This window comes from Cryptotermes secundus, unplaced genomic scaffold (genome assembly GCF_002891405.2).
Source record: "Cryptotermes secundus unplaced genomic scaffold, Csec_1.0 scaffold970, whole genome shotgun sequence".
Taxonomy (NCBI): Eukaryota; Metazoa; Arthropoda; class Insecta; order Blattodea; family Kalotermitidae; genus Cryptotermes; species Cryptotermes secundus.
Window position 1 is genome coordinate 589,505 of NW_019744131.1, and position 24,085 is coordinate 613,589.

The following is a 24,085-nucleotide window of genomic DNA, read 5'->3' on the forward strand; positions in this document are numbered from 1 at the left end:
CGCTTTCTACCGGTAACTTCACTATTACTTCTGATCTCCCGGTTAGGGTTAACTTTTCCTTCGTTATAGTTCCCTGAACTATTTCGTTACCCATGATTCTCTTAGTCCATTCCGCATCCCCTGCTTTGAATGTGATTGTGTTACCATCGTAACATACTTTGGCCCTAGTATGTTGCAGAAAGTCTCTACCAACAATTTCATCATAAACGAGTTCCACCTGTTTATTAACCAAATGGAAGTCGAACGGAATATTAACTTCCCCTTCGTGAATACATATACTCACTACACCATGTGTTTCCATGATAGAGCCCTCTATACTTTTGACTCTCACCTTTTGTTGGGGATCGAACTCAGTAGTCCCTAACAAACTTGTACTCTTTACGAGGCAAATATCAGCCCCCGTGTCCAGTAAGAACTTCAATTTTCCTGTCTTACTTTCCCGGACCTCTAGCTCTATGTATTCTTTCCTATTTTCACTGATACAGCCTACTGAATAGCACTGACTGCCTGCCGACTGTGAGCTGACAGTCCGCCCCCGTTTCCCGCAGTCATTGATCCTTGGCCTTCCTGACCTGACCTTTTCCTTCCTTGATTTCTACAGTCTTTAGCAAAGTGACCCTTTTCCCCACAGGCAAAGCATATTATTTCTCGCGTCTGTTTTTCTTGACGGAAAATTGGCTTACCCTATTTTCCCGTTTTGTTTTTGAAAAACACTTGCTACTCACATGGCCCACCTTTTTGCAAATAGTGCACTGAATTGAGCCACTATCTTGCCCTCTATATCTTTCTAGTTTACAAATAATGGCACTTTCCTCTTCCAGAGCAGTTTCTGCTATTTCATCGAAATCATCGTGATTTTGGCTGCGGACAATGGTCTGTATCCTATTGGAATATAACCCTTGCATAAAGCAAATATTTCGCAAGCAATCCGACAAGGTTAAAATACCTGCCCTCTCTTCGTCTATGCAATCAGTAAGCGCAGCCTCTCGGAATTTTGAACCTAAGGTTTGGATTTTCTGTATCCATTCCGATATACTATCAGATTTCCCCTGCCAAGCTTTGAACAATTGATTCGCATGGAAATCTAGTGTACGTTTCTCTATGTAGGTATTCCTCAGAAATTCCCGTAATTCCTCCCAGCTCTCTAAATGTCGATGTGCTATTGCTGTTCTCGGCTCCCCACTGATTCTAGTTAATACAAATTTGTATAATCTATCCTGGTGGTTGGGATTTATAACTTCAAATGCGGTATTCACATTGGAGATGAACGTGAGTACCTTCCTTTTATTACCACTGAATGGCGTCACTAATTTTAGCGCCTCGCTCACACTAATGTACTCTTCAGCCATGCTACCTGAACTATCTGCTTCCACAACTTGTGTATTCACTTTGTTAGACCTGGCACTCATAAACATTTAGCAAAGACTCACCGTTTCTGTTGCCTTCTCAATGACGTGTAGGGGTGGTGAATTTTGCGGCCGGTCTTCCGTAGCGCTGGCGTGCAGATCACCCTGTTGGGGTTCCTCTGCAGTATAACTCAACGGCTGGAGGTTGTTGACCTACTTTCTCGTTCGCTGGATCGGGATGTTAACTTGTTCTCCGCTGGCCTTTCCTTTTCAGCTGTAAAATTCAGTTCTTATTAGTTAAGTTATTTATGGAAGGGTCGCCACTTTTAGACGGGTTGGTCGCTTATTCCACTTTTATATTTTCAGTCCAACTCTCAGGACTTGAATTCTAAATATTCTTCTCGCCACTATTGGCTGGCTCTATACTCGAACAATAATTAATTTCTTCCTTCTGCTGAATATCTCTTCGGCTGCCCAGTTAATGAGCCTTCACTCAGTCAATGAGTTGTAGTACCACTGGAATTTTCTTACCGTTCACTTGACGTCTTCTGAAAGATGATATCCCACCTGGTATACCTCTTTCTCCCTTGGCGACGTACTGGGTTCAGTCTCTGGATGCAGCTACCACACAGGCCTGACACCAATGTTGTATCCCGGGGATGGGATAGATTGCAGGTTGGCAGGGCGAGCGGTTCCCTTGGGAGTCAGTGCGGGGTGTGAGAGTACTGCAACTTGATGTTAAATACATTTATTGATACTGTACAAAATCAGAGAGAGGAACCTGTTGGTAAGAAATCAGTGGTCTGCCTCAGCAATGGGCAGTGGCCGACTCCTGGTATCTGACAGCACCTGCTCCACTTAATGGATAGCTCAGGCAGTGTCGATATCAAAAAGCACCTTTATTTACGTCCCGTGTGGTATATATCTGGTCCAGTTAGGGCGTTACCCTTCTGAAGTAATCTGACTAACGTCATTCATTGCATCATCACCCTCTTGAGTTTTCGGAGGGTCCACAGCTGTTCTATTCTTAGTGAGAAACAAGCATCGTTCTCGTGACAGCATCGGTGAAGGACAAAGTTCTAATCTTTTGATCCTTCCCGAAGTTAATCCCTTAATATTTCCTGTTGGTACACTCGATTCCTCATACTGTGTATACATGAGGTACAGTCTATTTCTAATATTACAATATAACATATTATATCAATAAAACAATTCATTTCATACTATATATCCCCATATACCACATGGGTATTAACATATACCATAGTTTATAGTAAGCATCACCATGCCTTATACAATAATCTATATCAGGTGTCACCATATACAACAATACTGATAAAGCCTTTGATACACGACATCCTGGCTTGCTACATAAATTATCTAACTTAAAATTTCTGATCAGTCTAATCAAACTTATTAGGTAATTTCTGTCTCATAGAAAATTCAGAGTTTCGGTCAAAGGTAAAATGTCTAGGCCAAGGATATAAAAGCAAGAATGTCACAATGATCGTCCTGTCCCACATTATACAGTATGCATGGTCTGACAATAAAGTTCTCTGAAATCGTCGTGGTGAAAGTACTACACACCTCATTTCTGAATATCAATGGGGTTGCCTTCAAAGTGCTCCCCTTGGGGAGCTATGCACCAATGCCAGTGCCTAGTCCACCCTTCAAAACAATTTTGGAACTGTTTTTGTGGAATGGTCTTAAGAGCTGCTGTTGTATTACTCCTGATGTAATCAATGCTTTCAAAATGTCTTCCTTTCAATATTTCCTTTATCTTCGGGAATAGAAAAAGGTCACTGGGGGGATAGCTCTGGTGAATAGGGAGGGTGTTCCAGCACAGTTATTTGTTTACTAGCTAAAAACTTCCTCACAGTGACGTATAAGCATGTCCTATGGGACCATCTCTCTGATTTCGCTTCTACTCTTGCCATGTTTAACAAGAAATTTAATGTTCATTCTGACATTCTCATGACAGCAAACCAAAACATGCTCAGACAATAATAGATGCCACTCAGAAGGAGACTGCCAAAGATCGACAACGATACAGCTGTGAAACGCTGATATGCCAACATCAAACCATACTGAGGTTTCTGGCCACTGCTGCCATAGGAAACAGACAGTGGTGAGTTCGCGAACTTTATTGTCAGTCCTTGTATATTGTGGCATACAGATCCACAGCTAGGAAACAGCTCGATAAATGTGTTCCTGTGGAGACAGATTCTTGATAAACAGCCTGTTGCTAGGTAAAGTCTATAATACGTAACAATAGTAGACGCCACTGCTAGGCAATGGATGTGCTTTCTATGAAGTCCACTTGAGGATATATAAGCGTGACTGACTCTGGCTCCAGTTACATCAGAATGAAGTGAGTCCTAGGTACTCATGAGAGAAGGGTTCAGTTGAAGATTTATTGTTATTTTAATTTAATGAGATTACAAACGATTGTTCAAGGAGTGAGAAATAAATCCAATCCGAAGTCTTATAAGTCATCCATACATGTGACAATATATAAATGATATGCCCACAACACCTAGTGTCTATCTAGATTTCTTTGCTGATGACACCTGTATATATGTAATAGACCAAATATGGGTTATGTTCTCAGAAAGCTGCTGTAAGGTCTCAGTCCCACTGAGATGTGGCGTGAGCGCTGGAACTTAAGAATCGATGAAGATTCATGTCATCTACATTTTCACAGACTTAGATCCCCTGGGGCTCATCTTACAGTGAATGAATGAAATATCCCCTTCATTAATCATGTAAAATATCTCGGTGTAATCTTCAATAAGAGAAATACATGGAGATTGCACACAGAAACGACTGAAGCCAAGGCTGTTTAACATTTATTAGAAAGTACTCCATATTAAAAAAATAACATTTAAGCGCCAGTATTAAAAAAACCTTCCATAAGGCACTATCGGATTAGTAATGACTTACACTTGCCCCATCCGAGAATTTGCAACAGATAACCAACTTCTGTAATTCCAGTGCTTGCAAAACAAGGTTCCCTGCACAACTGCTAAATTTACAAGGAGAACACAGATCTGTGAGTTCCACACAGCTTTCCAAGTACTGTATGTTTATTATTATATAACGAAATTGTGAGGGCAACAAGCAGAGGGTATACAAAATCTTGAAAATGCAAATGTTCGTGACATCGAAAAAGGTGATGCCTGACACAGAAAATATAAGAGGCTTGAACTTGCTGGCGATCAAGCTTACAACCGTTCAAGTGACAAAGCTGCCATTGTAGCATAAGATATGTACAATCAGCATGGTCTGCTTTACAAGGCCTGGATTGACAGAAGACTTGCATATAGTGGTGCAAAGGGAAGAATTTTCAATAACATGCAATATGTGGGATACGTAGACTTGACAAAGGTGAGGATTATTCATAAGAGACAAACCCATCCTCTCATCACAGAGGATGTTTACATAAGGACTATCACTGCAAGAGTTCAGTTGAAAAAAAAAAACATCTCAGTTCATGAGTCTCAAGTGGCTCGGTGCCAAGACAAACTGATTGGCAGTAAACTGCCAGTCGTACACCAACTTCGACCGTGACTCTGACAGGCCCCTGAGGATCATCTTAGATTGAAGGGATGGAGTATCCCTTCTCCAATCATGTAAATCATATGGGCGTAATCTTCTATAAGATTATTACACAAAGACTGCACACAGAAATGATTGAATTCAAGCCCTTCAGAATATTTATTAGAAAGTACTCCATATTCAAAAGCAAGCATCTAAGCGCAAACATTAAATTAACCCTCCATAATGCACTAATTAGATCAGTAATGACTTACGCTTCCTCCGCCTGGAAGTTTGTGGCAGATACCCACCTTCTGAAATTGCAGTGCTTGCAGAACAAGGTAAATTGGTCCACGAATTTCACATGGCTTTCCAAGTACCATATACGAAGGGGGACCCAAAAATAAACGGAAACGACCTGTTGCGCGCGCATGCTTTGTAGTTATGAGTTGTGCTGCTAGGTGGTGTTAGCTGGGAGTCTCCCGCGACTGTTAGTGTGCTGGCGTCAGTCTGAGTTAAGTGGTTTGTCTGTGGTGCTCTGTTGTGTGCGTTCCTGTTTCAACCCTTTGGCGATTAGTGTGATGGCCGACCAGAAGGAACAAAGAGTGTGCGTGAAATTTTGCTTTCTGTTAGGGAAAACTGAACTTCACTCTTCAAGTCGCGGCAAACATTCACGCGGTTTTCTCTTTGGTCATCTCCGAGCAAGCGAGGAACAAATTTTGCAGACACCCGTCTCATGTGCAAACCTTCGGTTAAAATTCGCTGGACCGTGCTCCATGAGATGTTCGTTTCCTCAGAAAGTTGGTTAATGGTCTTTCGATGATCTTCATCAATTTCACGCACACTCTTTGTTCCTTCTGGTCGGCCATCTCACTAATCGCCAAAGGGTTGAAACAGGAACGCACACAACAGAGAACCACAGACAAACCACTTAACTCAGACTGACGCCAGCTCACTAACAGTCGCGGGAGACCCCCAGCTAACACCACCTAACAGCACAACTCGTAACTACAAAGCACGCAGGCGCCACAGGTCGTTTCCAGTTATTTTTGGGTCCCCCTCGAATATGTGATTACATAACAAAATTGATTAGGCAACAGAGGTCATACAAAATCATAAAAATGCAAACATTTGTGACACTGACACAAGCCTGACACAGAAAATATAAGGGGCTTAAGCTTGGCAGTGGTCAAAAGTATGACAGTTAACCTTTATCGGACGGGCCATTTAATTTCTGGTAGGGGCAGCTGGACGGAGTTTATTTAAATGCCCGCCCTTCTAGGGCAATGAAATTGTAAGCATGTTTCTAAAAATGGTGTGATTTCTACATTTTTTTATGATAAACGAACGAAATGAACGCTCCTTTAATGTAGAAAGAATATAGAATCAGATATTCTAATTTACAGATTTTAATATCTGTAAAAATTTTTTACACTGATTCCCCCCCAAAAAATTTCCCGAAATTCATACATTTCCTGCACCATGCGTTCTAGCAGTGTAATATATTTTCTGCACCATGCGTTTTAGCAGTGTAAGTCCTTGGGGCGACTTCACATTCAATGATGTCTCTTGTTGACGCTTATTTATCGTACGGGACATTTCGGTATGCACGACTGTATGCATCTGATATCACTCACTGTGTAATGTTTTAGAAAGATACGGGAGTTCATTCTCGGAATATGGTGTTGCCAGATCAGTCATTCGTTCATTCATTGCAGTCAAACCATTGTGTTTGTAACGATTTTGAAACATCGCAATATAAGTTTAGCCACACATGACATCATGAAGTAGAACTTGGGTTCAGCCAAGTCGTGAATGAGATTTTTGTATGTGTGGGCTTGAGGTTAAGATTTATAGCTCTTATCGTGGTCTAAGCACAGAGATTCACTGCTAGAGAGCCGTATACACGACGTCGTATGGAAAATGCTGAAATTGAGTAACAGCTGTTCAATGACACAGATTCGGACTGCTATTCAACCGATTCTGAAACGGCCAGGAGGAAAGTTGGAGTTCTGATGCTGAAATTGAGAAAGAGCTGTTCAATTACATAGATTCGGACTGCTATTGAACCGATTCTGAAACGGCCAGGAGGAAAGTTGGAGTTCTGATGCTGAAATTGAGAAAGAGCTGTTCAATTACATAGATTCGGACTGCTATTGAACCGATTCTGAAACGGCCAGGAGGAAAGTTGGAGTTCTGAATTCCGCGGACGAAGGGTCATCACCTTCGTTGGCAACTTGGGGACCGCCAGACCAGTGTGGCTGGAGGGGTGTTCATAATTATTCCGGTGTAGCTGCGGGGATAAATATCACTGCAGCTCGACATCACTGGCCTGCTTCCTCTAAATTGCAACTGAGGTGTCATGTGTGCTTTTCGCGTGGGAAGCGGTCTAGCGTTCGTACGAAGTGCGTGAGCTGCGACGTCGGACTCTGCATTTCGGAATGTTTTCGGCAGTACCATACGAAGGCCACATTACCATAGATGACGCAGGAGGGAAGGCTGTTTCCTCATGAAGATGGTGAACATATATCACGTAAGTAGAGCAAAAATTTAATTTTAAAAAATCTTTACACGTGTGCAATGCGCGAAGTCATACGAGGTCGTTCGGCCATATGACGTCGGTAGATTACATTAGATCATGCAGGAGGGAAGGCTGTCACCTTATAAAGGTTGTGACCAAAAATTATGTAAATAGAATAACAATTTATATTTTAAATTTAATTAAAAAAAAAATCTTTACACGCGTGGAATGCGCGACATCATATGATGTCGTTCTTCAATTTGTCCTTATTTTTAACGTCATATGACGTCGCTAGATTACATTACATCATTCAGGAAGGAAGGCTGTCTCCTTATAAAGGTGGTGACCAAAAATCATGTAAATAGAACAACAATTTATATTTTTAATATAATATTAAAAAAAACCTTACACGTGTGGAATCCGCGACATCATATGATGACGTTCGGCCAGCTGCCCTAACTTTTAACGACATCATATGATGACGTTCGTCCGATAAAGGTTAAAGTGAGTAGGCAGCCGTTACAACATAAGCTACATGAGTTAGGGTATGATCTGCTATGCCAACCCTAGACTGACAGAGGCCCTGTATGCATTGTACATACATATATAACAGAGTGGCAAGTACAACTATAAGAAGCAGGTATCCACAAGGTGCCAAACTCTTGACAAATGACTATGTAGAATGCTGACATATTAAATTGTAAATATAGATGACATACTGATTTCAACTGTGGTAAATGACAGACCTGTCCTCCCGTCAGGGAGGGTGCCCCACACTGACAAAATCACAAATGACAATAACAAAAATCTGGTCTTGGGCCCCAGATGGAGCTTGACACTAGGAGTGGCCACCTGACCATTGGTCATAACACAGCTATGACCTGATAATATAGTCATGAGTCTTGCGGGACTTGGATCCAAGAATGACTGCGCTGGCGAGGATCAGCAGCAATTACCAGACAGACAATCAAGAGATGGACTCCAAAGGCTCCCAGAGCTGTCAGATGTTAAAATATTGTCAAAAGTCCTGTGAGACTCTTGAGAATAATTGTGCTGGCTAGGGCCAGCAGCAAGTTAGCCGTGAGTCAGTCAAGAGAGCCGTGAGTTGCGAGTGAACAGTGGCAGTTTGAGGTTCACCATGAGGAATCTCCACTGTGAGCAGCCGCTGCCTAGCACTGATTAGTGATGACAGAAAAATAAGGAGACTTTGTGTTCACTGTAATTGTAGTGATTTATATTGTTTAAACTGGTGATACTGTTAGAATCATATGTAGCTATGAGTTATACTCTTCCAATAAATCCAATTATCAATCCAAAGTCTGTGTCTAGTCACAAATATGACAATATGTAAACCTACTGGTGAAATTTTTAAAATTATCCAGATTGTTTGTACACATCTGAAATGTGAAACTGAATATATTACATTAAAATTATGTCACTATGAAACATTCATTAATCTTGATAATTGATATTAATGACAGCATTAATAATTCATGATATTCATCAACTTGCAAGATTCACTTCCATACCTATCACCAGCATTGTTACATGCAGTATGTAAGACAGTGACATCAGGAGATTGGATTCTCATCATAGGACCTGCATGGGCAAATTGGTTGGACATGACAAGCACCCCACTGCATAAACATCTTCTACTGTGTGTTGCAAACACTGTTCTACAGCAGTGGATTCACTAAAAATGATATGTATTCCTTAATGCAGACAACAGTCAGCAGTTCCAAGTTCTTTTATCCATTAGGTGCAAAATGTAACATAAGTTATTAAAGTTGTTCACAATAAATCATTACAATTATTAGATTTATTAAAGCTAAAAGCTATTTGAAATATTTGCTCTTACTATAATATTCAACATGCAATTCGATCACTACTGAGGTCTAACTTTATTTCTTTTTGTTTCTTCTTGAGCATTTTTGTAACACCTTTCAGAAGGCACTGCTGTGAAAGAAGATATATACTTTCACATGCTTCTCTCAGAAGCTGAATGGAAGATGTAGCACAATCAATATCCATAGCCCCTGACTGTGCAAATTCAGACATCTGCTGATGGGCTGGCGAGAAGGCAGCAGTGATTATACCATGGTTACGTGATCTTCCATCAGGGGGTAGAATGTTACAAAGGGATTCTTCCTCTACAGTTGGGTCCATGAATTTTTTATCACCATGAACCCCCTGAAATTATAAAAGTACAATAAGTGGTTTTATCTAAAATATTTATTAATTTATTTAAAATCTTAATCAGCTAGTGCTGAACTGTACTTTACTGAAACAGACAATAATTTACTGCAATTTATTTTTAGTCCATTTTCATCTTGTAAGGAAAATTAGGTTTATGGCAATACCATGCATGTGCTTACATGTGGCTTTTCCTTTAATAACTTCTGAACCAAACATGCACCTTTTACTCATTTCTACTTTTTAGTGTCCTGCGATCGATAATACCAGAATGGCAGTCATATAGACATATGGAAAGGGGGCAATACTAGTGTCATTCAATAAGGATGGATAGATTTTGCAGAATGCAACTTCTGTTAAAGTAGTATTTATAGAATGAAAACAACTTCATAGCCACACAAAATCTGCATTTGTATGCTTGATGGTATAAATTAATAACCACTGGAGCTAGGAATGTAAAATCTGGTATACAGGTAAAACACAAACAAACTGTCATGTGAGCAGGAGGTGGAAGTGTTTTGTGCACACTGCTCTTTCGAGAAGCACCATGGCCTTCCCACTTTCAGACGGTTCTGGGTCCAAGAGAAGACCAAGGATGGCTGAGATCTTACACAAAGGTTCAAGAATGACTTCAGTCAGTTAAAAGAGTGTGGATTCTGCGAATTGAATCGGTCTGCTAGAAGTGACGTGAAATGTATGTGTATGGTGAAACGGTGCATACTTTCAGATGCAAGTTATCGAATGCAAGAAGAGAACAATGCAGCGGCTATCAGTGAAAGAGTAGTGTTAAAAAAGAAGCCAACATAAGGATTACAGGTGTTACTGAAAATAACGGCTCCAAAACAAGAAAAATGATACAACTCGTGTCATAAGTTGGATTGAAGATGGATCAAGTTGAGCGATTTTTGAACATTTAAAGAAACTGCGAGGGTCGTTCAAGGGTAACCTGAATTTAATTTATGCACCAAAAAATAAAACTCTTTTATGGGCATTTGATGGTAAAACTGCACTCACTCCCTGGCAGGTGGCCAAGCATCCCACTTCTGTGCATCACACCTGGTACAAGATGGCATTGGACCTTAGAACAGCAACATACTATCAAATTTCTAGTGAAAGAGGAAGTGAAATCAGCAAAAATCTGCGTAAGTTAAATGCACAGTATGGGGAAGAGACTGTCATATGCAAGTGTCTATTACTGATATATCTAGTAATAAGTCCTGAAAGTTGTAAAGAAATCTCAACCTACCACATGCTCATATTCAGCCAACAGATGTACATGATGTGAACATTTGCCGCAATGAAGAGTTTATTTTGAGAAACACGAAAATGAGAGTGTTATTATCTAACCATTTTCTTCTTTTCCGTGTTCTTTCTTTCATACATTTTTTTTCCCCTTGGCACTACAGCCCCAGTGGGCCTAGGCGTACCTCCATGAACTTCTCCGTTCACTTCGGTTTTCTAGATCTTACACATTCGGTAGGACTCCTTGGGCAGGTGATCAGCTCGTCGCAAGGCCTCTACCTGTACACAAATACAGAAAAACGCAAACACACAAACTAAACGTCCATGCCCTGAGTGGGATTTGAACCCACAATCCCGGTTTCCAAGCGAGAGAAGACAGTACATGCCTTAGACCGCTCAGCTACAATGACTGGCCTTTCATATATTTAGAAACCAAAATTTGCACATTTCAGGAACATTGAAGCTGTGGACTAACCGCCTGCACAGGCTTGTATGTGGAAAATAGCATTGACTCAGCAACTGCCAGTAGTAATTAATTAGGAGAATTCTTTGGGGAGGTTCTGATTGGACAGTCTGATTCTGGCCTTTAACCCGTTGCCGTGGTTCATCGTGTCTGTTTCGTCAGGGATTTAAATCGTCTGGGGGGGTTCGTCGTGTATGGTTCGTCCAGCTGCACACCTATGTTATAACGCCCATAATAATTGATGGTTTTGCTGTAGATTGTTAGATTTTTCGCTGGCCTGTTGTCACAAGAACAGAGTATACTAAGCCAACGAGTTTAGCTGAGATAAGTCATCGTTACATATGCCTGTCTTGCAGCAAATTCGTGTTGCTTCTTGTAGCGGTTTCGTCACTCAATGGCGTATTTGCTTTGCTTGTGAAGTAATAAACACCAGAGAGGTGATGTGTGCTGTTGTATATAATATCATATTGCCCTGAGCTGGCCACACAAACACATTCCATTGGAATTCTTAGAAGAGGGTTGTCCAAAATGTTATTCTCGTAAAATCGATTGCTTTCGCACAGTACATAGCACCCATTTCTTAGAAATACGCCACAATTTAAGGCAGAACACTGTGGTCACCCCCTGAGACGATACGGATGTGTGTGGGGGAGGGAAAAGTACTCATTATCGCTCCAGTTGACGCCATTTTATCGTACTGACCTTGGTGGTCGTTTCGAGAGCCAGCTCTGTGTTTAGACTAATGCTTCAAGGCGTCACCTGCTTACATAGCCGAGATACCGGGTGCTCATATTATAAGGCAAGGTTATAAAACCAACTTTTAAGATCATTTTAGTGAAAGTTTCATCCTTCAAGGCGTACCATTCTCTGCTCAAATACTAAATAACATGCTTCCATTGAAGATATAAAGGGGGTTCATATTATAAGGTAAGGTTATAAAACCACCTTTTAAGATCATTTTAGTGAAAGTTTCATGTTCCTATCTCATAGAATTTAAGAACAATGATGAATAAATAATTTTCGAGCAAAATTTAAATGGCCGGCTGAATATATTACCGCAGGAGCCGCGGCCGCGGAATTTAAATGACCACGTCAAAAGGTTAAGCTAGAGTAATATCGATCTGGCCAGTGGCTGAGACAAGGTAACATCACCACAGAGGGATGACCAGAGGGACACGACCCAGATCCATCCACTGAGCTGCAGACATGGATGCTAGACACCTCAGTGTGATTCTGATGGCACTGTGTATTGTCGCAAGTAAGCGATGCTCCAACTGAGGAGTCAGTGCAGGGAGGATGCAATCACTGTAAGAAAGGGTTACAATATGATTATTAGTGGGGACCTAATTAGTGAAAAACATATAGCAGAATGCAGTAAGAAACATTGAAACTGTAAATACTGTGAATTGAAGTTAGGGTTGTCTAAGAACTTATTCCCTCAAGATAGTATTAAAAAAAACTGACCATATGAATGGTCTGGAGGCAGCTACTCCATGGAGGGAAATTCCACAATAATTTCAGCAAAGGTTTGTTGGAACTGACTGCCACAAGGATGGCTAGGTCAGATCCCCAAACCAGACACAACAGTGGGCTCATAAAATAAAGTGAGCCATACAGCATCAAACAGTGCCATATGAACTGGAGGTTGTTTACATTCCCTACAGTATGGACAATGCTTTGTGACATGAGGCACTGACTAATATTATAATTTACTTTACTACATCTACATTACGAGCCTCATACACAATTTTATATATGCATAAGTATGAATATTCCAACTTGTCCGTGGGAACAAAACAAAAAACAAATCACAAACCAATGACTGACATGTTGATGTAAAAACATCAAACTAATTTTATTCTTATTTTATATCATACTTCTGTTTTATATAACTTGATTTTTGTATTTTTTACATCAAATGTTTTTATATATTTTAATAATATTGTCTCCAATCTTGTTGGTGCTGTGGTTCAGTAGTGTGTATATGTGTATAAATCATGTGTTTGCCTGATGATGGCTATCAATAGCCAAAACATGTAGCAGGGCCGAAAATGGTCTGATCTTGACATTACTTGTGTTGTGACGGATATAATAAAAAGGTTGTTAAAATAATTATCCACTGAACATTTATTGTTCTACAAAGTTTGTCCAGTGGGTCCCAAAGATAATGTTCGGCCAGAAGGCACATCATGTTGCTGCCTGTCAAACATCCGCACCAGTTTCGATTAGGAGAAACATTCCTAGAGTGAATAGTGACCTGTAAAGAGATGTGGGAGCACTACTTCATCCCAGAGTGAATGCAGTCCAACATGGAATAGTGTCACAAGGGATGTCCATCACCAAAAAAATTTAAGACCCAGCTGTCAGCTGGCAAGATCATGGCAAGTGTGTTTTGGGATTCAGGAGTGATTTGTGTCTATTTTCTTCCAAATGGTGTAACAGTAACTTGCTTCACAATGATGTACACCAAGCAATTCAGAACACCTGGAACCACCGTCACAGAAAGAACACTAGTTTACTAGTCAGCTGCAATTAACATGACAAGATGCAGATGTGAGAGTTTATGATGCTGCTGGTGGCATTAGAACCCCAAAAGAGACCTGGAAGTAGCGGGAATGCACAGGTTAGTGCTGTCATGCAGTCGCCAAAGTTTGATGGATTCACATCCTGGACAGTGTTCAATCAACAGTCTCAGGCCGTAGCTGATCACAATGGTTGGGAAGCCGGGGGGGAAAGGCCACACACATCTACTAGCCATTCAGCAGATCTAACACAGTGCCCTAGCTGGAGCGACATATGACGATACTGCCAAGGCGGTGAAGGGCTGTTGACTTAAAATTCTGTATAATGTACTCCAATATTGTAACCAGAAAGCCATGACAAACAATTCTACATGGTGCCACCATATTCTGAGAAACATAAAGACTATATACAAAAGCAGTCATGCAACCCTAGAGAAATTTTCAGATGTAACAAGCACTGCTAAGCCTGAAAATTTTCCTAGACATACCATGTAGAAAAAAAGAGTGAATCAGAGAAAATTTCTGGAAATACCAAAATGGTTAATGGATATGCTACAGGTGCAATATTTCACTGTACACAACTTTCTTCAATATCTTTATAAAATCTAGTTAAAAGGGAAGATGACCTGAAATTCCTGTACCAAGAGTTTTAGGATTGACCATTTAACTCTATTTATGAAAGTTCCTGTAGGTAATGAATTGCATGTGTGTCTTACACATTCTGTAATTAATTAATATCTACATGAATTGTTAGTTTTACATTCCATAATTAAGACCAATCAAGGTACCTTTTACTAGATATTTCATATCTACATGAATTGTTAGTTTAAAGATATATGTGACTCTGATTAAAAAATTTGTTGTTTATGAAAACAGAAATTAAATGACAGTCATCAAAGATAATTATTATGATAAAATGTGATGATAAAGTGGTAAATGTAACCGATTTCATAGTTACAACTGTCTTGTGAATATTTCCTATAGTGATTCTGTGCAAATTTGTGCTTCTCCACTAAAAATATAAAAGAATCCAAAATATAATTTTTTAAGTTTACAGGCTCTTATGTAGGTTTAGTGGTTCTCACAACAGTGGTTATTAATCTTTGGGCAGCCTGTTCTCTGCTTCATGCTACTTTCTTACTTGGGTTACTCTTCAATCCTGAAGATGGTAACGTTCCTTTGAAATATCAGCTGACTTTCAACAGACTGTATGGCATTATAGTCCAGAAGACTGGAATCGTCTTACAGACTCTTCACAGAATCATTTTATCATGTTATGAGGAAGGAATCGTTCAAAATGCAGCTTGTATATATGTGATGCACACATTTGCACACACACAATATAGGATTACTGAGAACACTCCTTTCAACACATGAAGAGTAACCCGATGATGAGTAATATACATACCAAGGTTGCTGCTACCACAAGATCATACATTGGAACACTGGCATCTGCTAGTGCTAATGCAGCACAGGTAATAGCAGCAGCAAGAGCTGAGCCATCATTTTCCAGAACCAATGCATACACATCGACTTGGAAGTTTGGAAACTCATGCTTTAATGAGAAAGAGAAGTATTAATATTAGTACTCTGGTAATATTGATTTTCCAACCATGTCATCAAAACTAGTGTTCCCCTCTGCAACATACCCTCATTTCTGTGATGAACAAAGTATACAATAAATATACCACTTACTAAATTGTGAAAGTACACAATCACAAGCTGTGAATTTTTTCTTGAATACACGTAGGTCAGTCAAAAAGTTCCCGGAATTCCCTTGCAGTCAGAGAACAAGCAATAAGATAGCGCACATACTGTTGTCGTGGGGAGCTAAGCATGTCTGCTCGCAGGCACAACAGGCATGGACAGGTTTCAGTGTGAAGTGTCGTTACTGTTCCATTTGAATTAAACATGAGTGTTGGTCATTCGGCACAATATCACAGTTCGAACAGTGTGCGAACATCAAGTTCATGTGCAAATTGGGAAAATCTGCTTCAGAGATGCAATCGGCCCTGCAGCAAGTTTACGGTGATACTGCACTAAAGAAATCCGCAGTTTACGACTGGTTTTCCCGGTTTAAGAATGGGCAGGAGACGTTAGAGGATGACCACTGCAGCAGGAGACCTCAACATTCAAAACTGAAGAAATGATTGGAAAAGTGTGACTACTGATTTGATGTGATCGAAGAATGACCATAACAGAGTTGGAGCAAGAAGTTGGTATATCTCACGGATCCATTCATGCCATTTTGTCCGATGATTTGCAGATGAGGTGCGTTACTGCGAAGTTTGTTCTGAGGCAGCTGACCACGGATCAGATGGAATGTTGCATGATGGTCGCTGGTGATCTGTTTGACAAAAGTACGCAGGACCCGACATTTCTCAAAAAGATCTTCACTGATGATGAGTCATTGGTGTTCACCTACGACCCTAGACGAAAATGCAGTCATCGGAGTGGCACACAGCGTTACCTCCCAGGCCAAAAAAAATCACACCTCATCAGATTCAGAGACAAAGTGATGCTCATTGCATTCTTTGACGTTGACGGTTTGGTGCACGATGATTTCATACCGCCCGGACCAACTGTTACTGACCATTTCTACGTGCAAGTTTTCAGAGGTTGTGCGATGCAGTTCGGAGGAAGTAACAAGACAAGTGGCAGGGACAGTGGTTTCTGCATCATGATAACGCACCTAGCCACACGTCGCTTGTTGTGCAGCAATTCCTCGCTGAGAAAAACATTCCTGCCATCACTCAACTACTGTACTCTCCGGATCTCGCTTCATGTGACTTTTGGGTGTTCCATACTCTGAAAATGGGCCTCAAGGGGACACATTTCACAACCATGGAGGGCATCAAATCGAATGCGATGGCTGAGCTCTGGAAGATTCCAAAAGAAGCCTTCCACCACTGCTTCCAACAATGGCAGGATTGATGGAGCAAGTGTGCGTGTGAGCGCAAGGATCCTACTTTGAAGGTGAGTAGGTAAGCGTTGCCACATGTCCTACCATTAAAATGCTATACCACCATTCCGGGAACATTTTGACTGCACCTCTTATACTACACTGTTTCTTTGGTACATACTAGTGACATGTTGCAAGGTTTTAAGGAAACAAATAATGGGAACGAAATTAGTGGTCAGATTTTGATATTAACCATTTAACTACCCTGTGGGATGTTATCTCTAATGTGAGATAAATGCATGTTAAATGAAATGGGTGTATCTGTAAAACAGCAGATAGTCTTCTTGCTGATGATCTAGCATATTAACCTATGAACCTGAAGAACAGGTTTGTGAAATTATCAAATTATATCTTTTCTTTCAAGCACAAGCAGTTTATAAAAAGTACACTTGTTTAAAAAAAATAAAATTTATAACCAATAAGTGATGTGAATATATGTTACTTCAATCAAACAGTACAGGAAACTAAAACTAGCAAGTTTCTTTCTTCTCAAAATTGAAAAGGTAAACTGGAAAAAGTCATGTAGACCAGATAATAACAAAATCGAGCTCAACATGCTTTGCAATGAGCTAGTGCAAAACTTTTGAACTTGGCAAATTCCATTAACAGTAATAAAACATTCCTTTTGCAGATGAAAATATCCAGTAGTATGGCTGGTGCAGATCTGCATAACTCACTTCTCTAAGCACCATACCAATATTTCCTCTACAGTATGAGTTATAGACAGCGTCTCCTAACTTCGAACAAGGTCCCACATTCCTAGTCAAATCCCACGCATAGCTTGTGGTGGGAGGAGTTTCTTAACACTCGTTCTTCCACTGGCCGCCTGTCACTTCTCACACCCTCCACCTCGTCTGAAATTTTTCTTCCGCGCATTGAAGGTTACTCTTGGTCTTGTTCGAAGTTACGTGGCACTTGCTTTACTACATATTCATTCAATCATTCATTTATATTTCATCCTGTAGATCAATATACATTGACACAGGATATGACCATCTATATTATTATAGAATTACATTAATTATTATGATATAAACTTATTAACAATACAGCTTATTTTATATATCTGCTTATCAGTAGCCAATATTACAGAATTCTTCTACTGAATAATAGCACCCCTTAACAACGTCACATGCACAGATTTGGAGTGACTAATAATAATGGGTTCTGGATTTGATGATTGGGTTTATTGGCACTTCTTTGCAGTTACAGTCAACTAATTCCTTCCGAACGATATCTGTGATGAATGCTGCCTGAAGAATCTCTGAATGCTCTCTGAATCTCGGACTGGTCTGTACTCTCTCAAATTCATAAATCTACTCTTTTATAACTGCAATGAGGTTCGTATAGAGGTCACCATGTCTTACAGTTCCTCTGTTTTGTGAGTTAACATGGAAATCATGTATTAATTCCCAAGCAACAGCTTGGTTCTCTAAGAGTTTTCAACTTTCAGCTTCAATATGCCTGAAAACCATGTTTCTTAATCAGTTTCCAAGAAACAATCTCTCTATGGCAACGTATTTGCCAATTCATTTCCTAGAGACGGCCCATGTCACATTGCTCCCTCCTTAAGGCTGTACGTCCAGAATAGCCTCTTGGTGTATTACTGCTGCTTTCTTTCCAAGGTTTCTGCTCGTGAAATCTTCTTGTGGCTTGGTCTTCCCTGTGGTGATCACTCCCCAAATGCTACCACCGTTCCCTCCTTAAGGCCACTCATCCTGAGTGATTCCCTTCTGAGGTTCCAGTCAATCCCAGTGCATCACCATTATCCGAAGTGTTTCTTTCTTCTCCCAATGGTGGGGACAAAACTATCCCGAGTGGCCGGTGCTTCCACATTTCCAGCACATCTTATGCTACCAGTGCTATTATGTTCTTCTGTTTTGGAGGGGGCCAACCCCTCGACAAGGTCCAATCCTTGATTGGCCACAACCCAAGAGGAGATCTGGCAATTCGCTCTGTTATCTCCAGTCCAGTGGACTTCCTCATGATCTTGGTGAATTCCCCCTTGTTTCACAGCTCCTGTCTCAGGCCTTGGTTCTTTATGCCATTGTTGCATTCTGGTTTCAGCTGATGCCTCCTTCCAAACGTCCGTGTTTTCAAAGTTCTGGGTGCAACCTTGTCCTTGCCTTGTCCCTGAAGCCCATATCCTCTGTGCCGTGTCACTTTTGCACAGAGGGTCGTCCCTCTGAGGGCGGAGGCCAATTTCCTTCAGGACCCATCCTTTGGCTAGATTCCACCACTTACACTGCTTATTCGGCACTCTGCCAGTTTTCACTGCAGCATGTTCATTAGGGACCTGCTGATGCCCTGCCTCAGACTGCATTTCCTCTGGATTTGCATCTGAATCCATGGGCTCCAGCCTTCATCCTTTCATGCTGGGCATCCATCCAGGAGGTGAGGGAAGCCATCTGGGCTTCCATTTCCTCTTGACTAGCTTTCATATTGGCATCCTTTTTAGAAGCATTTCTTCCCGATTTGGTTTACTTCAGCCTTCTTTTCTTCTCAGTCAGCTTCCCTATAGGTGTCCGTCTTTGCCTGGTTGGCTTTCAGTTCAGTGGCTACACTCTAGCCTTGTTTCTATAATTTCTTTAATGGCTTTCAGGAGGTCCATGTGATCCATTTCCATTTCTGTAATGACAAATACATGTGATCCTAAAGCCAATAATTCAGTCTAATCGACCAAGTACAACCAATTCTGACACCAAAATGTCAAGAATTTAAGGTTGCAACCACTTTCTGACAGCAACTTGTCATGTGTATGGGGTTAGGATGACTAATAATAATATTGGGTTCTGGATTTGATGATTGGGTTAAGTGGCACATCTTTATAATTACAGTCAATTATAACAGCTCACACATTGAACACCTTCTGAACAATATCTGTCTGATGAACGCTGCCTGAAGAATATCTCACTGCTGTTTGAATTTCAGATTGGTCTCTACTCTCTCAAATTCAGCAATAAACCCATTTTATAACTGCCATGTGACCCGGATATTAGTCACCATGTCTTACGGTTCCTCTGCTCTGTTGTGTTGTCACAGGAACCATGTATTAATTTTGGTTTTCTAAGCGTTTTCAACTTTCAGTTTCCATATCCGTGGAAATTGTGTTTCACAATCAGTTGCTTTCCAAGAAACAATCTCTCTGTGACAATGTATTTGCCAACTCTTTTCCAAGAGACGGCCCACAAATATCACCAGAAGTCCTTCAATTCATTTTTAAACTGGTTGTTACCCATTTGTTTCATGTTGTTGGGCAATTTGCTATAGAAAAGACAGCCTGCTGCTGATGGTTTAGTGTTATAAAGCTGAAAATTATGTACAGCAAATGACAGTAATTATTTCTTGTGTTACTTACACACACACACACACACACACACACACATATAATATTTGTTTACTTAGACCGCAGTTAGTTATAAGAGTAACACGTTCACATGTTCACTACAATCAAATGCTTTCGATAAGTCTAATGGTACAAAATTGCATTTTATATTATTATTCTGATTTTCAAATATATTTCTGATAATTGTGACAATGGCATCTTCAGTGGATATATTTTACCTACATCCAAACTGACATTTAATAAGTACGTTGAATTTGCTAAAAAATAAATCAGCTGATTTGCTGTTACTTTTTCCAGTCTTTGAAAGAGCTGGGACAAGAGTAACTGGGCAATTGTTCAAATATTCTTTCATCTCTTTTTTATAAATTGGTTTAACTACTGAATTTTTAAATGAGGATGGGAAGTTGGCTTCTATAATTGAAGCACTGAGCAATTCTAAAAGGGGCTTTAACATATAAGGCACACATTTCTTTAATAAATAAGGTGAGATATCATAAAGTCCTGCTGATTTTATACTCTTCACACTGTGGACTACTTTAGTCAGTTCAGTCTCTGTTATTTCTAGTAGAACAAAGGAATCTTTTTGGCTCACTGTATTAGCACTGGTTTTGTGACTACATTAAGTTTTCGTCCAGTAGGAATTTATTTAGTTTCTATGATGGTAATATTAAATGTTACATATTCTACTTGGACTTGAAGACTGTTTCATCTTCCACTTGTAGGTGTATATTACAAGTCAATGAATTATTCAAAGGGCCTCATTCTATATTTACTAATTTCCGCAACAATTATGAGTGTTATATGAACAAATTACATGGTGAATACTTTAATGGCATTATGAGGGGGTACCCAAAAGAAACCGAACTTATTTCTTTTTAAACTTATTTATTCAAATTTTAAGCACAAACCTTCAATCCCCTTCAAAGTACTCTCCACTTACACTAATACACTTGTCTAGTCTTTTATTCCATTTTTCAAAACATTGTCTAAATTCATCTTTTGAGATGCTTGACAGCGCCTCCGTCGTTTTTTCCTTTCATGTCTCTTTTCATTTGCCGAAACAAAAAAAAAGTCGCACGGGGCAAGGTCGAGTGAGGAACAGAGGTCATACCATTTTTGGTCAAGAACTGTCATACAGACAGGGCTGTGTGAGCAGGGGCATTGTCATGATGGAAAAACCAGTCACCCAACTGCCACAAATCTGGCCGCTGAGCTCCAAGTCACTCCCGACAGCTCCACAATTTCTTCAATAGTCCGTCATCGATCTTCCTTGATGATTTCACGAATTTTTTCAACATTTTGATGTGTTCGGGCAGTGGAAGGATGACCAGAACGAGCTTTGTCATCAATTGACATTTCACCATTTTTGAAACGGGAAAACCACTCAAACACTTGAGTTTTCCCCATAGCATCGTCCTTGTACACCGTTTCTAACATTTCAAGAGTTTCTGTTCCACTTTTCCCGAGCAAAAAGCAGAATTTCACCGCTGCACGCTGTTCACGAAAATCAGCCATTGCAAAAACGACAATCACACAAAACAGTTGTCACTATTAACTCTGCCGAAACTAGTCCTTACCTTCTGAAGCAACGGTAGTCGGCTTATCGACTCAGGAATGTTAGCTCTATGCGCTCATAGCTGCAAAATGCAGTACTACAAAAGATCTGCCGACAAAAAAATTAGTTCAGTTTCTTTTGGGTACCCCATCGTACATAATAGATAACCATATTTTCAATAAACAACAAAGGTTCTTGAAATCAGTACTACGTACAGACATGATATTAAAAGACCATATATCCTTATAATTTCCTGGAAAGCCATATTTATACAGATATTAAATTGTAAAATGATCCTGACAAATATTAAATCTATCCATCAACAGATAACCATTTTCAGTTAGATTAAAAAAAGAGATTCCTTCTGTTACACATTTTCTAAACCTGCTGATGTATCTGTAAATGTTAAATAGTAGACAGCAGCTTGCTAACTATACATGGAATTGTAAAACTTACCATGCAAAATTACAAACAATTTCAACCAGGATTCATGGTATGCATATAATCTACCTAATGAATTATGTACAATTTGGGGGATAAAAGGCAAAGCTGTCCGTATTTAAATAAGCAGCACACCACGAAGACATAATGGAGAGTGGGGGCATAACGTCAGGCAAACTTATCGGCACTAGATGGTGAGTTGGTAATTGCAAAGTAGATAATGAACAGTTCAGTCCAGTGTGACATATGAGTTTACAACACTTCAGTCCTCATTTGTACAAACAGCACAGCACACATGTGAACTACACTACTAATAATAACATAAAACCAAGAGAAATAAACGACATCTCCCACCATCAGGAGGAAAACAACATGACCCAATGTCGGCTCAAGATATTTTAATATAATAATTAATTGTTTACATGGAAATTTTAATATAATTTTAAATACACTGGGAAGCTACTGTATGGAAAAGTGAACACCATATTGCATGCAGTGAAAAACCCGTCAGAATAACCAGGAAATACACTAAAAGAAACTCATCATAAGTAAATCTACACTTCAAGAAGTGCCATTATGAGTGCCTAAGATAAACATCGGAACCAACCATGACAACAAAATTTATATTGAGAGCATTAGTCATATCTATGTGACAGTGTTTCCTTATCGTAGTGGTGCGCCTCCAAAGACGATTCTTTTGAATCGAAACATGTAAGGCGAATGAGGACTGAAGTGTTGTAAACTCGTATGTCACACTGGACTGAACTTTTCATTATGTACTCTGTAATTAATAGTGTGACGGACTAAAATGAGACAAGTTAAATTGGTTGGTAATTAGTTCGCCAGAGATATACACCTGTTCACAACACAACTCTCCCGTGACAATTACAAGCAACTGCAATGAAATTTCATACTTTCAATAAAATACAGCTTACACGACACACTGCTGGTTCTAATGATCTACGTAAAATTAAACTGCACTCTTTTTCAAATGCGTCCGGTTGATGACTTCTCCACTGTATGCATGAAAATGGTGCAAACTTGAATTCACAATACAACTCCCCATTCACACTGTAGCCCGATTTACGAGGAATTTCACGTGGATCAAATACTGAGCACACAACTTTGGTATTACTTTGTTCAATATAAGCTGACCCTTTGGCCTGACTCACGACTCCAGTTTTCACATCTGTAACAAAATAATTAGTTATACAAAATCGTTTGAACAAATTCAATAAAAACAAATCACACGCTACATTCAAAGTTCTTACAAATGCGTCGTTGCTCGTTTAACTTCCGGCCATCTTTTCTTCTTTCGTCGCTACTTATTTGTTCAACTACATTGTGATCAGTTCTATTGTTAGGTATGTATAACGTATATGAAAATGTACTTTCTGGCCCTTGCAGACGCCTATTATCCGGTGCCATGCTTACAATGCTTCATCCAACAACTTCGCAAACGTTCATAAATGCTCACATATATTCTTGAAATTCTTGAACCTTCTTGAATTCTTGAACGCCACCAAAGACAATCACTACCAGGCACACCAACATAACACTTATGACTACTAGAAAATCATAGCACATATAAATATAGTTTCTGTGTAAGGTTGTACAGCAACAGATGTCTCTGATGCTTCTAATTCGAAGTGTTTCGGTCGTTATTATACGGTTTGCAGGGGGTTTTACTGACATTACGATAAAGCTTTACATAAGTATAATAAGGATAAAATCCATGTATTAGTTATTCAAAACAACTTTAACGTAGTCCTAAAATAAATAAACATAACCATTATTAACATAAAAACTAATGGTATATTAAAGACGGTGACCAGTTATCGCTGTTGTTTTTCAGCTGTATAGCATATCCTATGCCATTTGGTTGGTTGGTTGTCTCATTTGTAGTGATGGTGTGTTCTGCAATCCGCCTCCTGCCATATCATAACTCCCAAAATGA

The 24,085-nt window shown here is 39.8% G+C and overlaps 1 protein-coding gene and 1 long non-coding RNA gene across 6 annotated transcripts in view; both read right to left on the reverse strand.

Moving 5' to 3' along the window:
• Positions 1-5,329, reverse strand: part of LOC111874553 — an 18,278-nt gene extending 12,949 nt beyond the window's left edge. For all 5 annotated transcript variants that reach the window (XR_002844579.2, XR_002844577.2, XR_004514122.1 and 2 more), the window contains exon 1: positions 1,431-5,329. This is a non-coding gene — a long non-coding RNA (uncharacterized LOC111874553). The remainder of the gene's footprint in view (positions 1-1,430) is intronic.
• Positions 5,330-8,397: 3,068 nt separating this feature from the next.
• Positions 8,398-23,673, reverse strand: LOC111874558 (exosome complex component MTR3). The gene is made up of 4 exons (XM_023870149.2): positions 23,400-23,673; positions 23,064-23,317; positions 15,233-15,379; positions 8,398-9,594 (listed from the first exon to the last, which is right to left on the reverse strand). Exons 1-4 carry the CDS (start codon positions 23,554-23,556, stop codon positions 9,271-9,273), a joined length of 882 nt encoding a protein of 293 aa, XP_023725917.1. The 5' UTR covers positions 23,557-23,673; the 3' UTR covers positions 8,398-9,270.
• Positions 23,674-24,085: the final 412 nt, after the last annotated feature.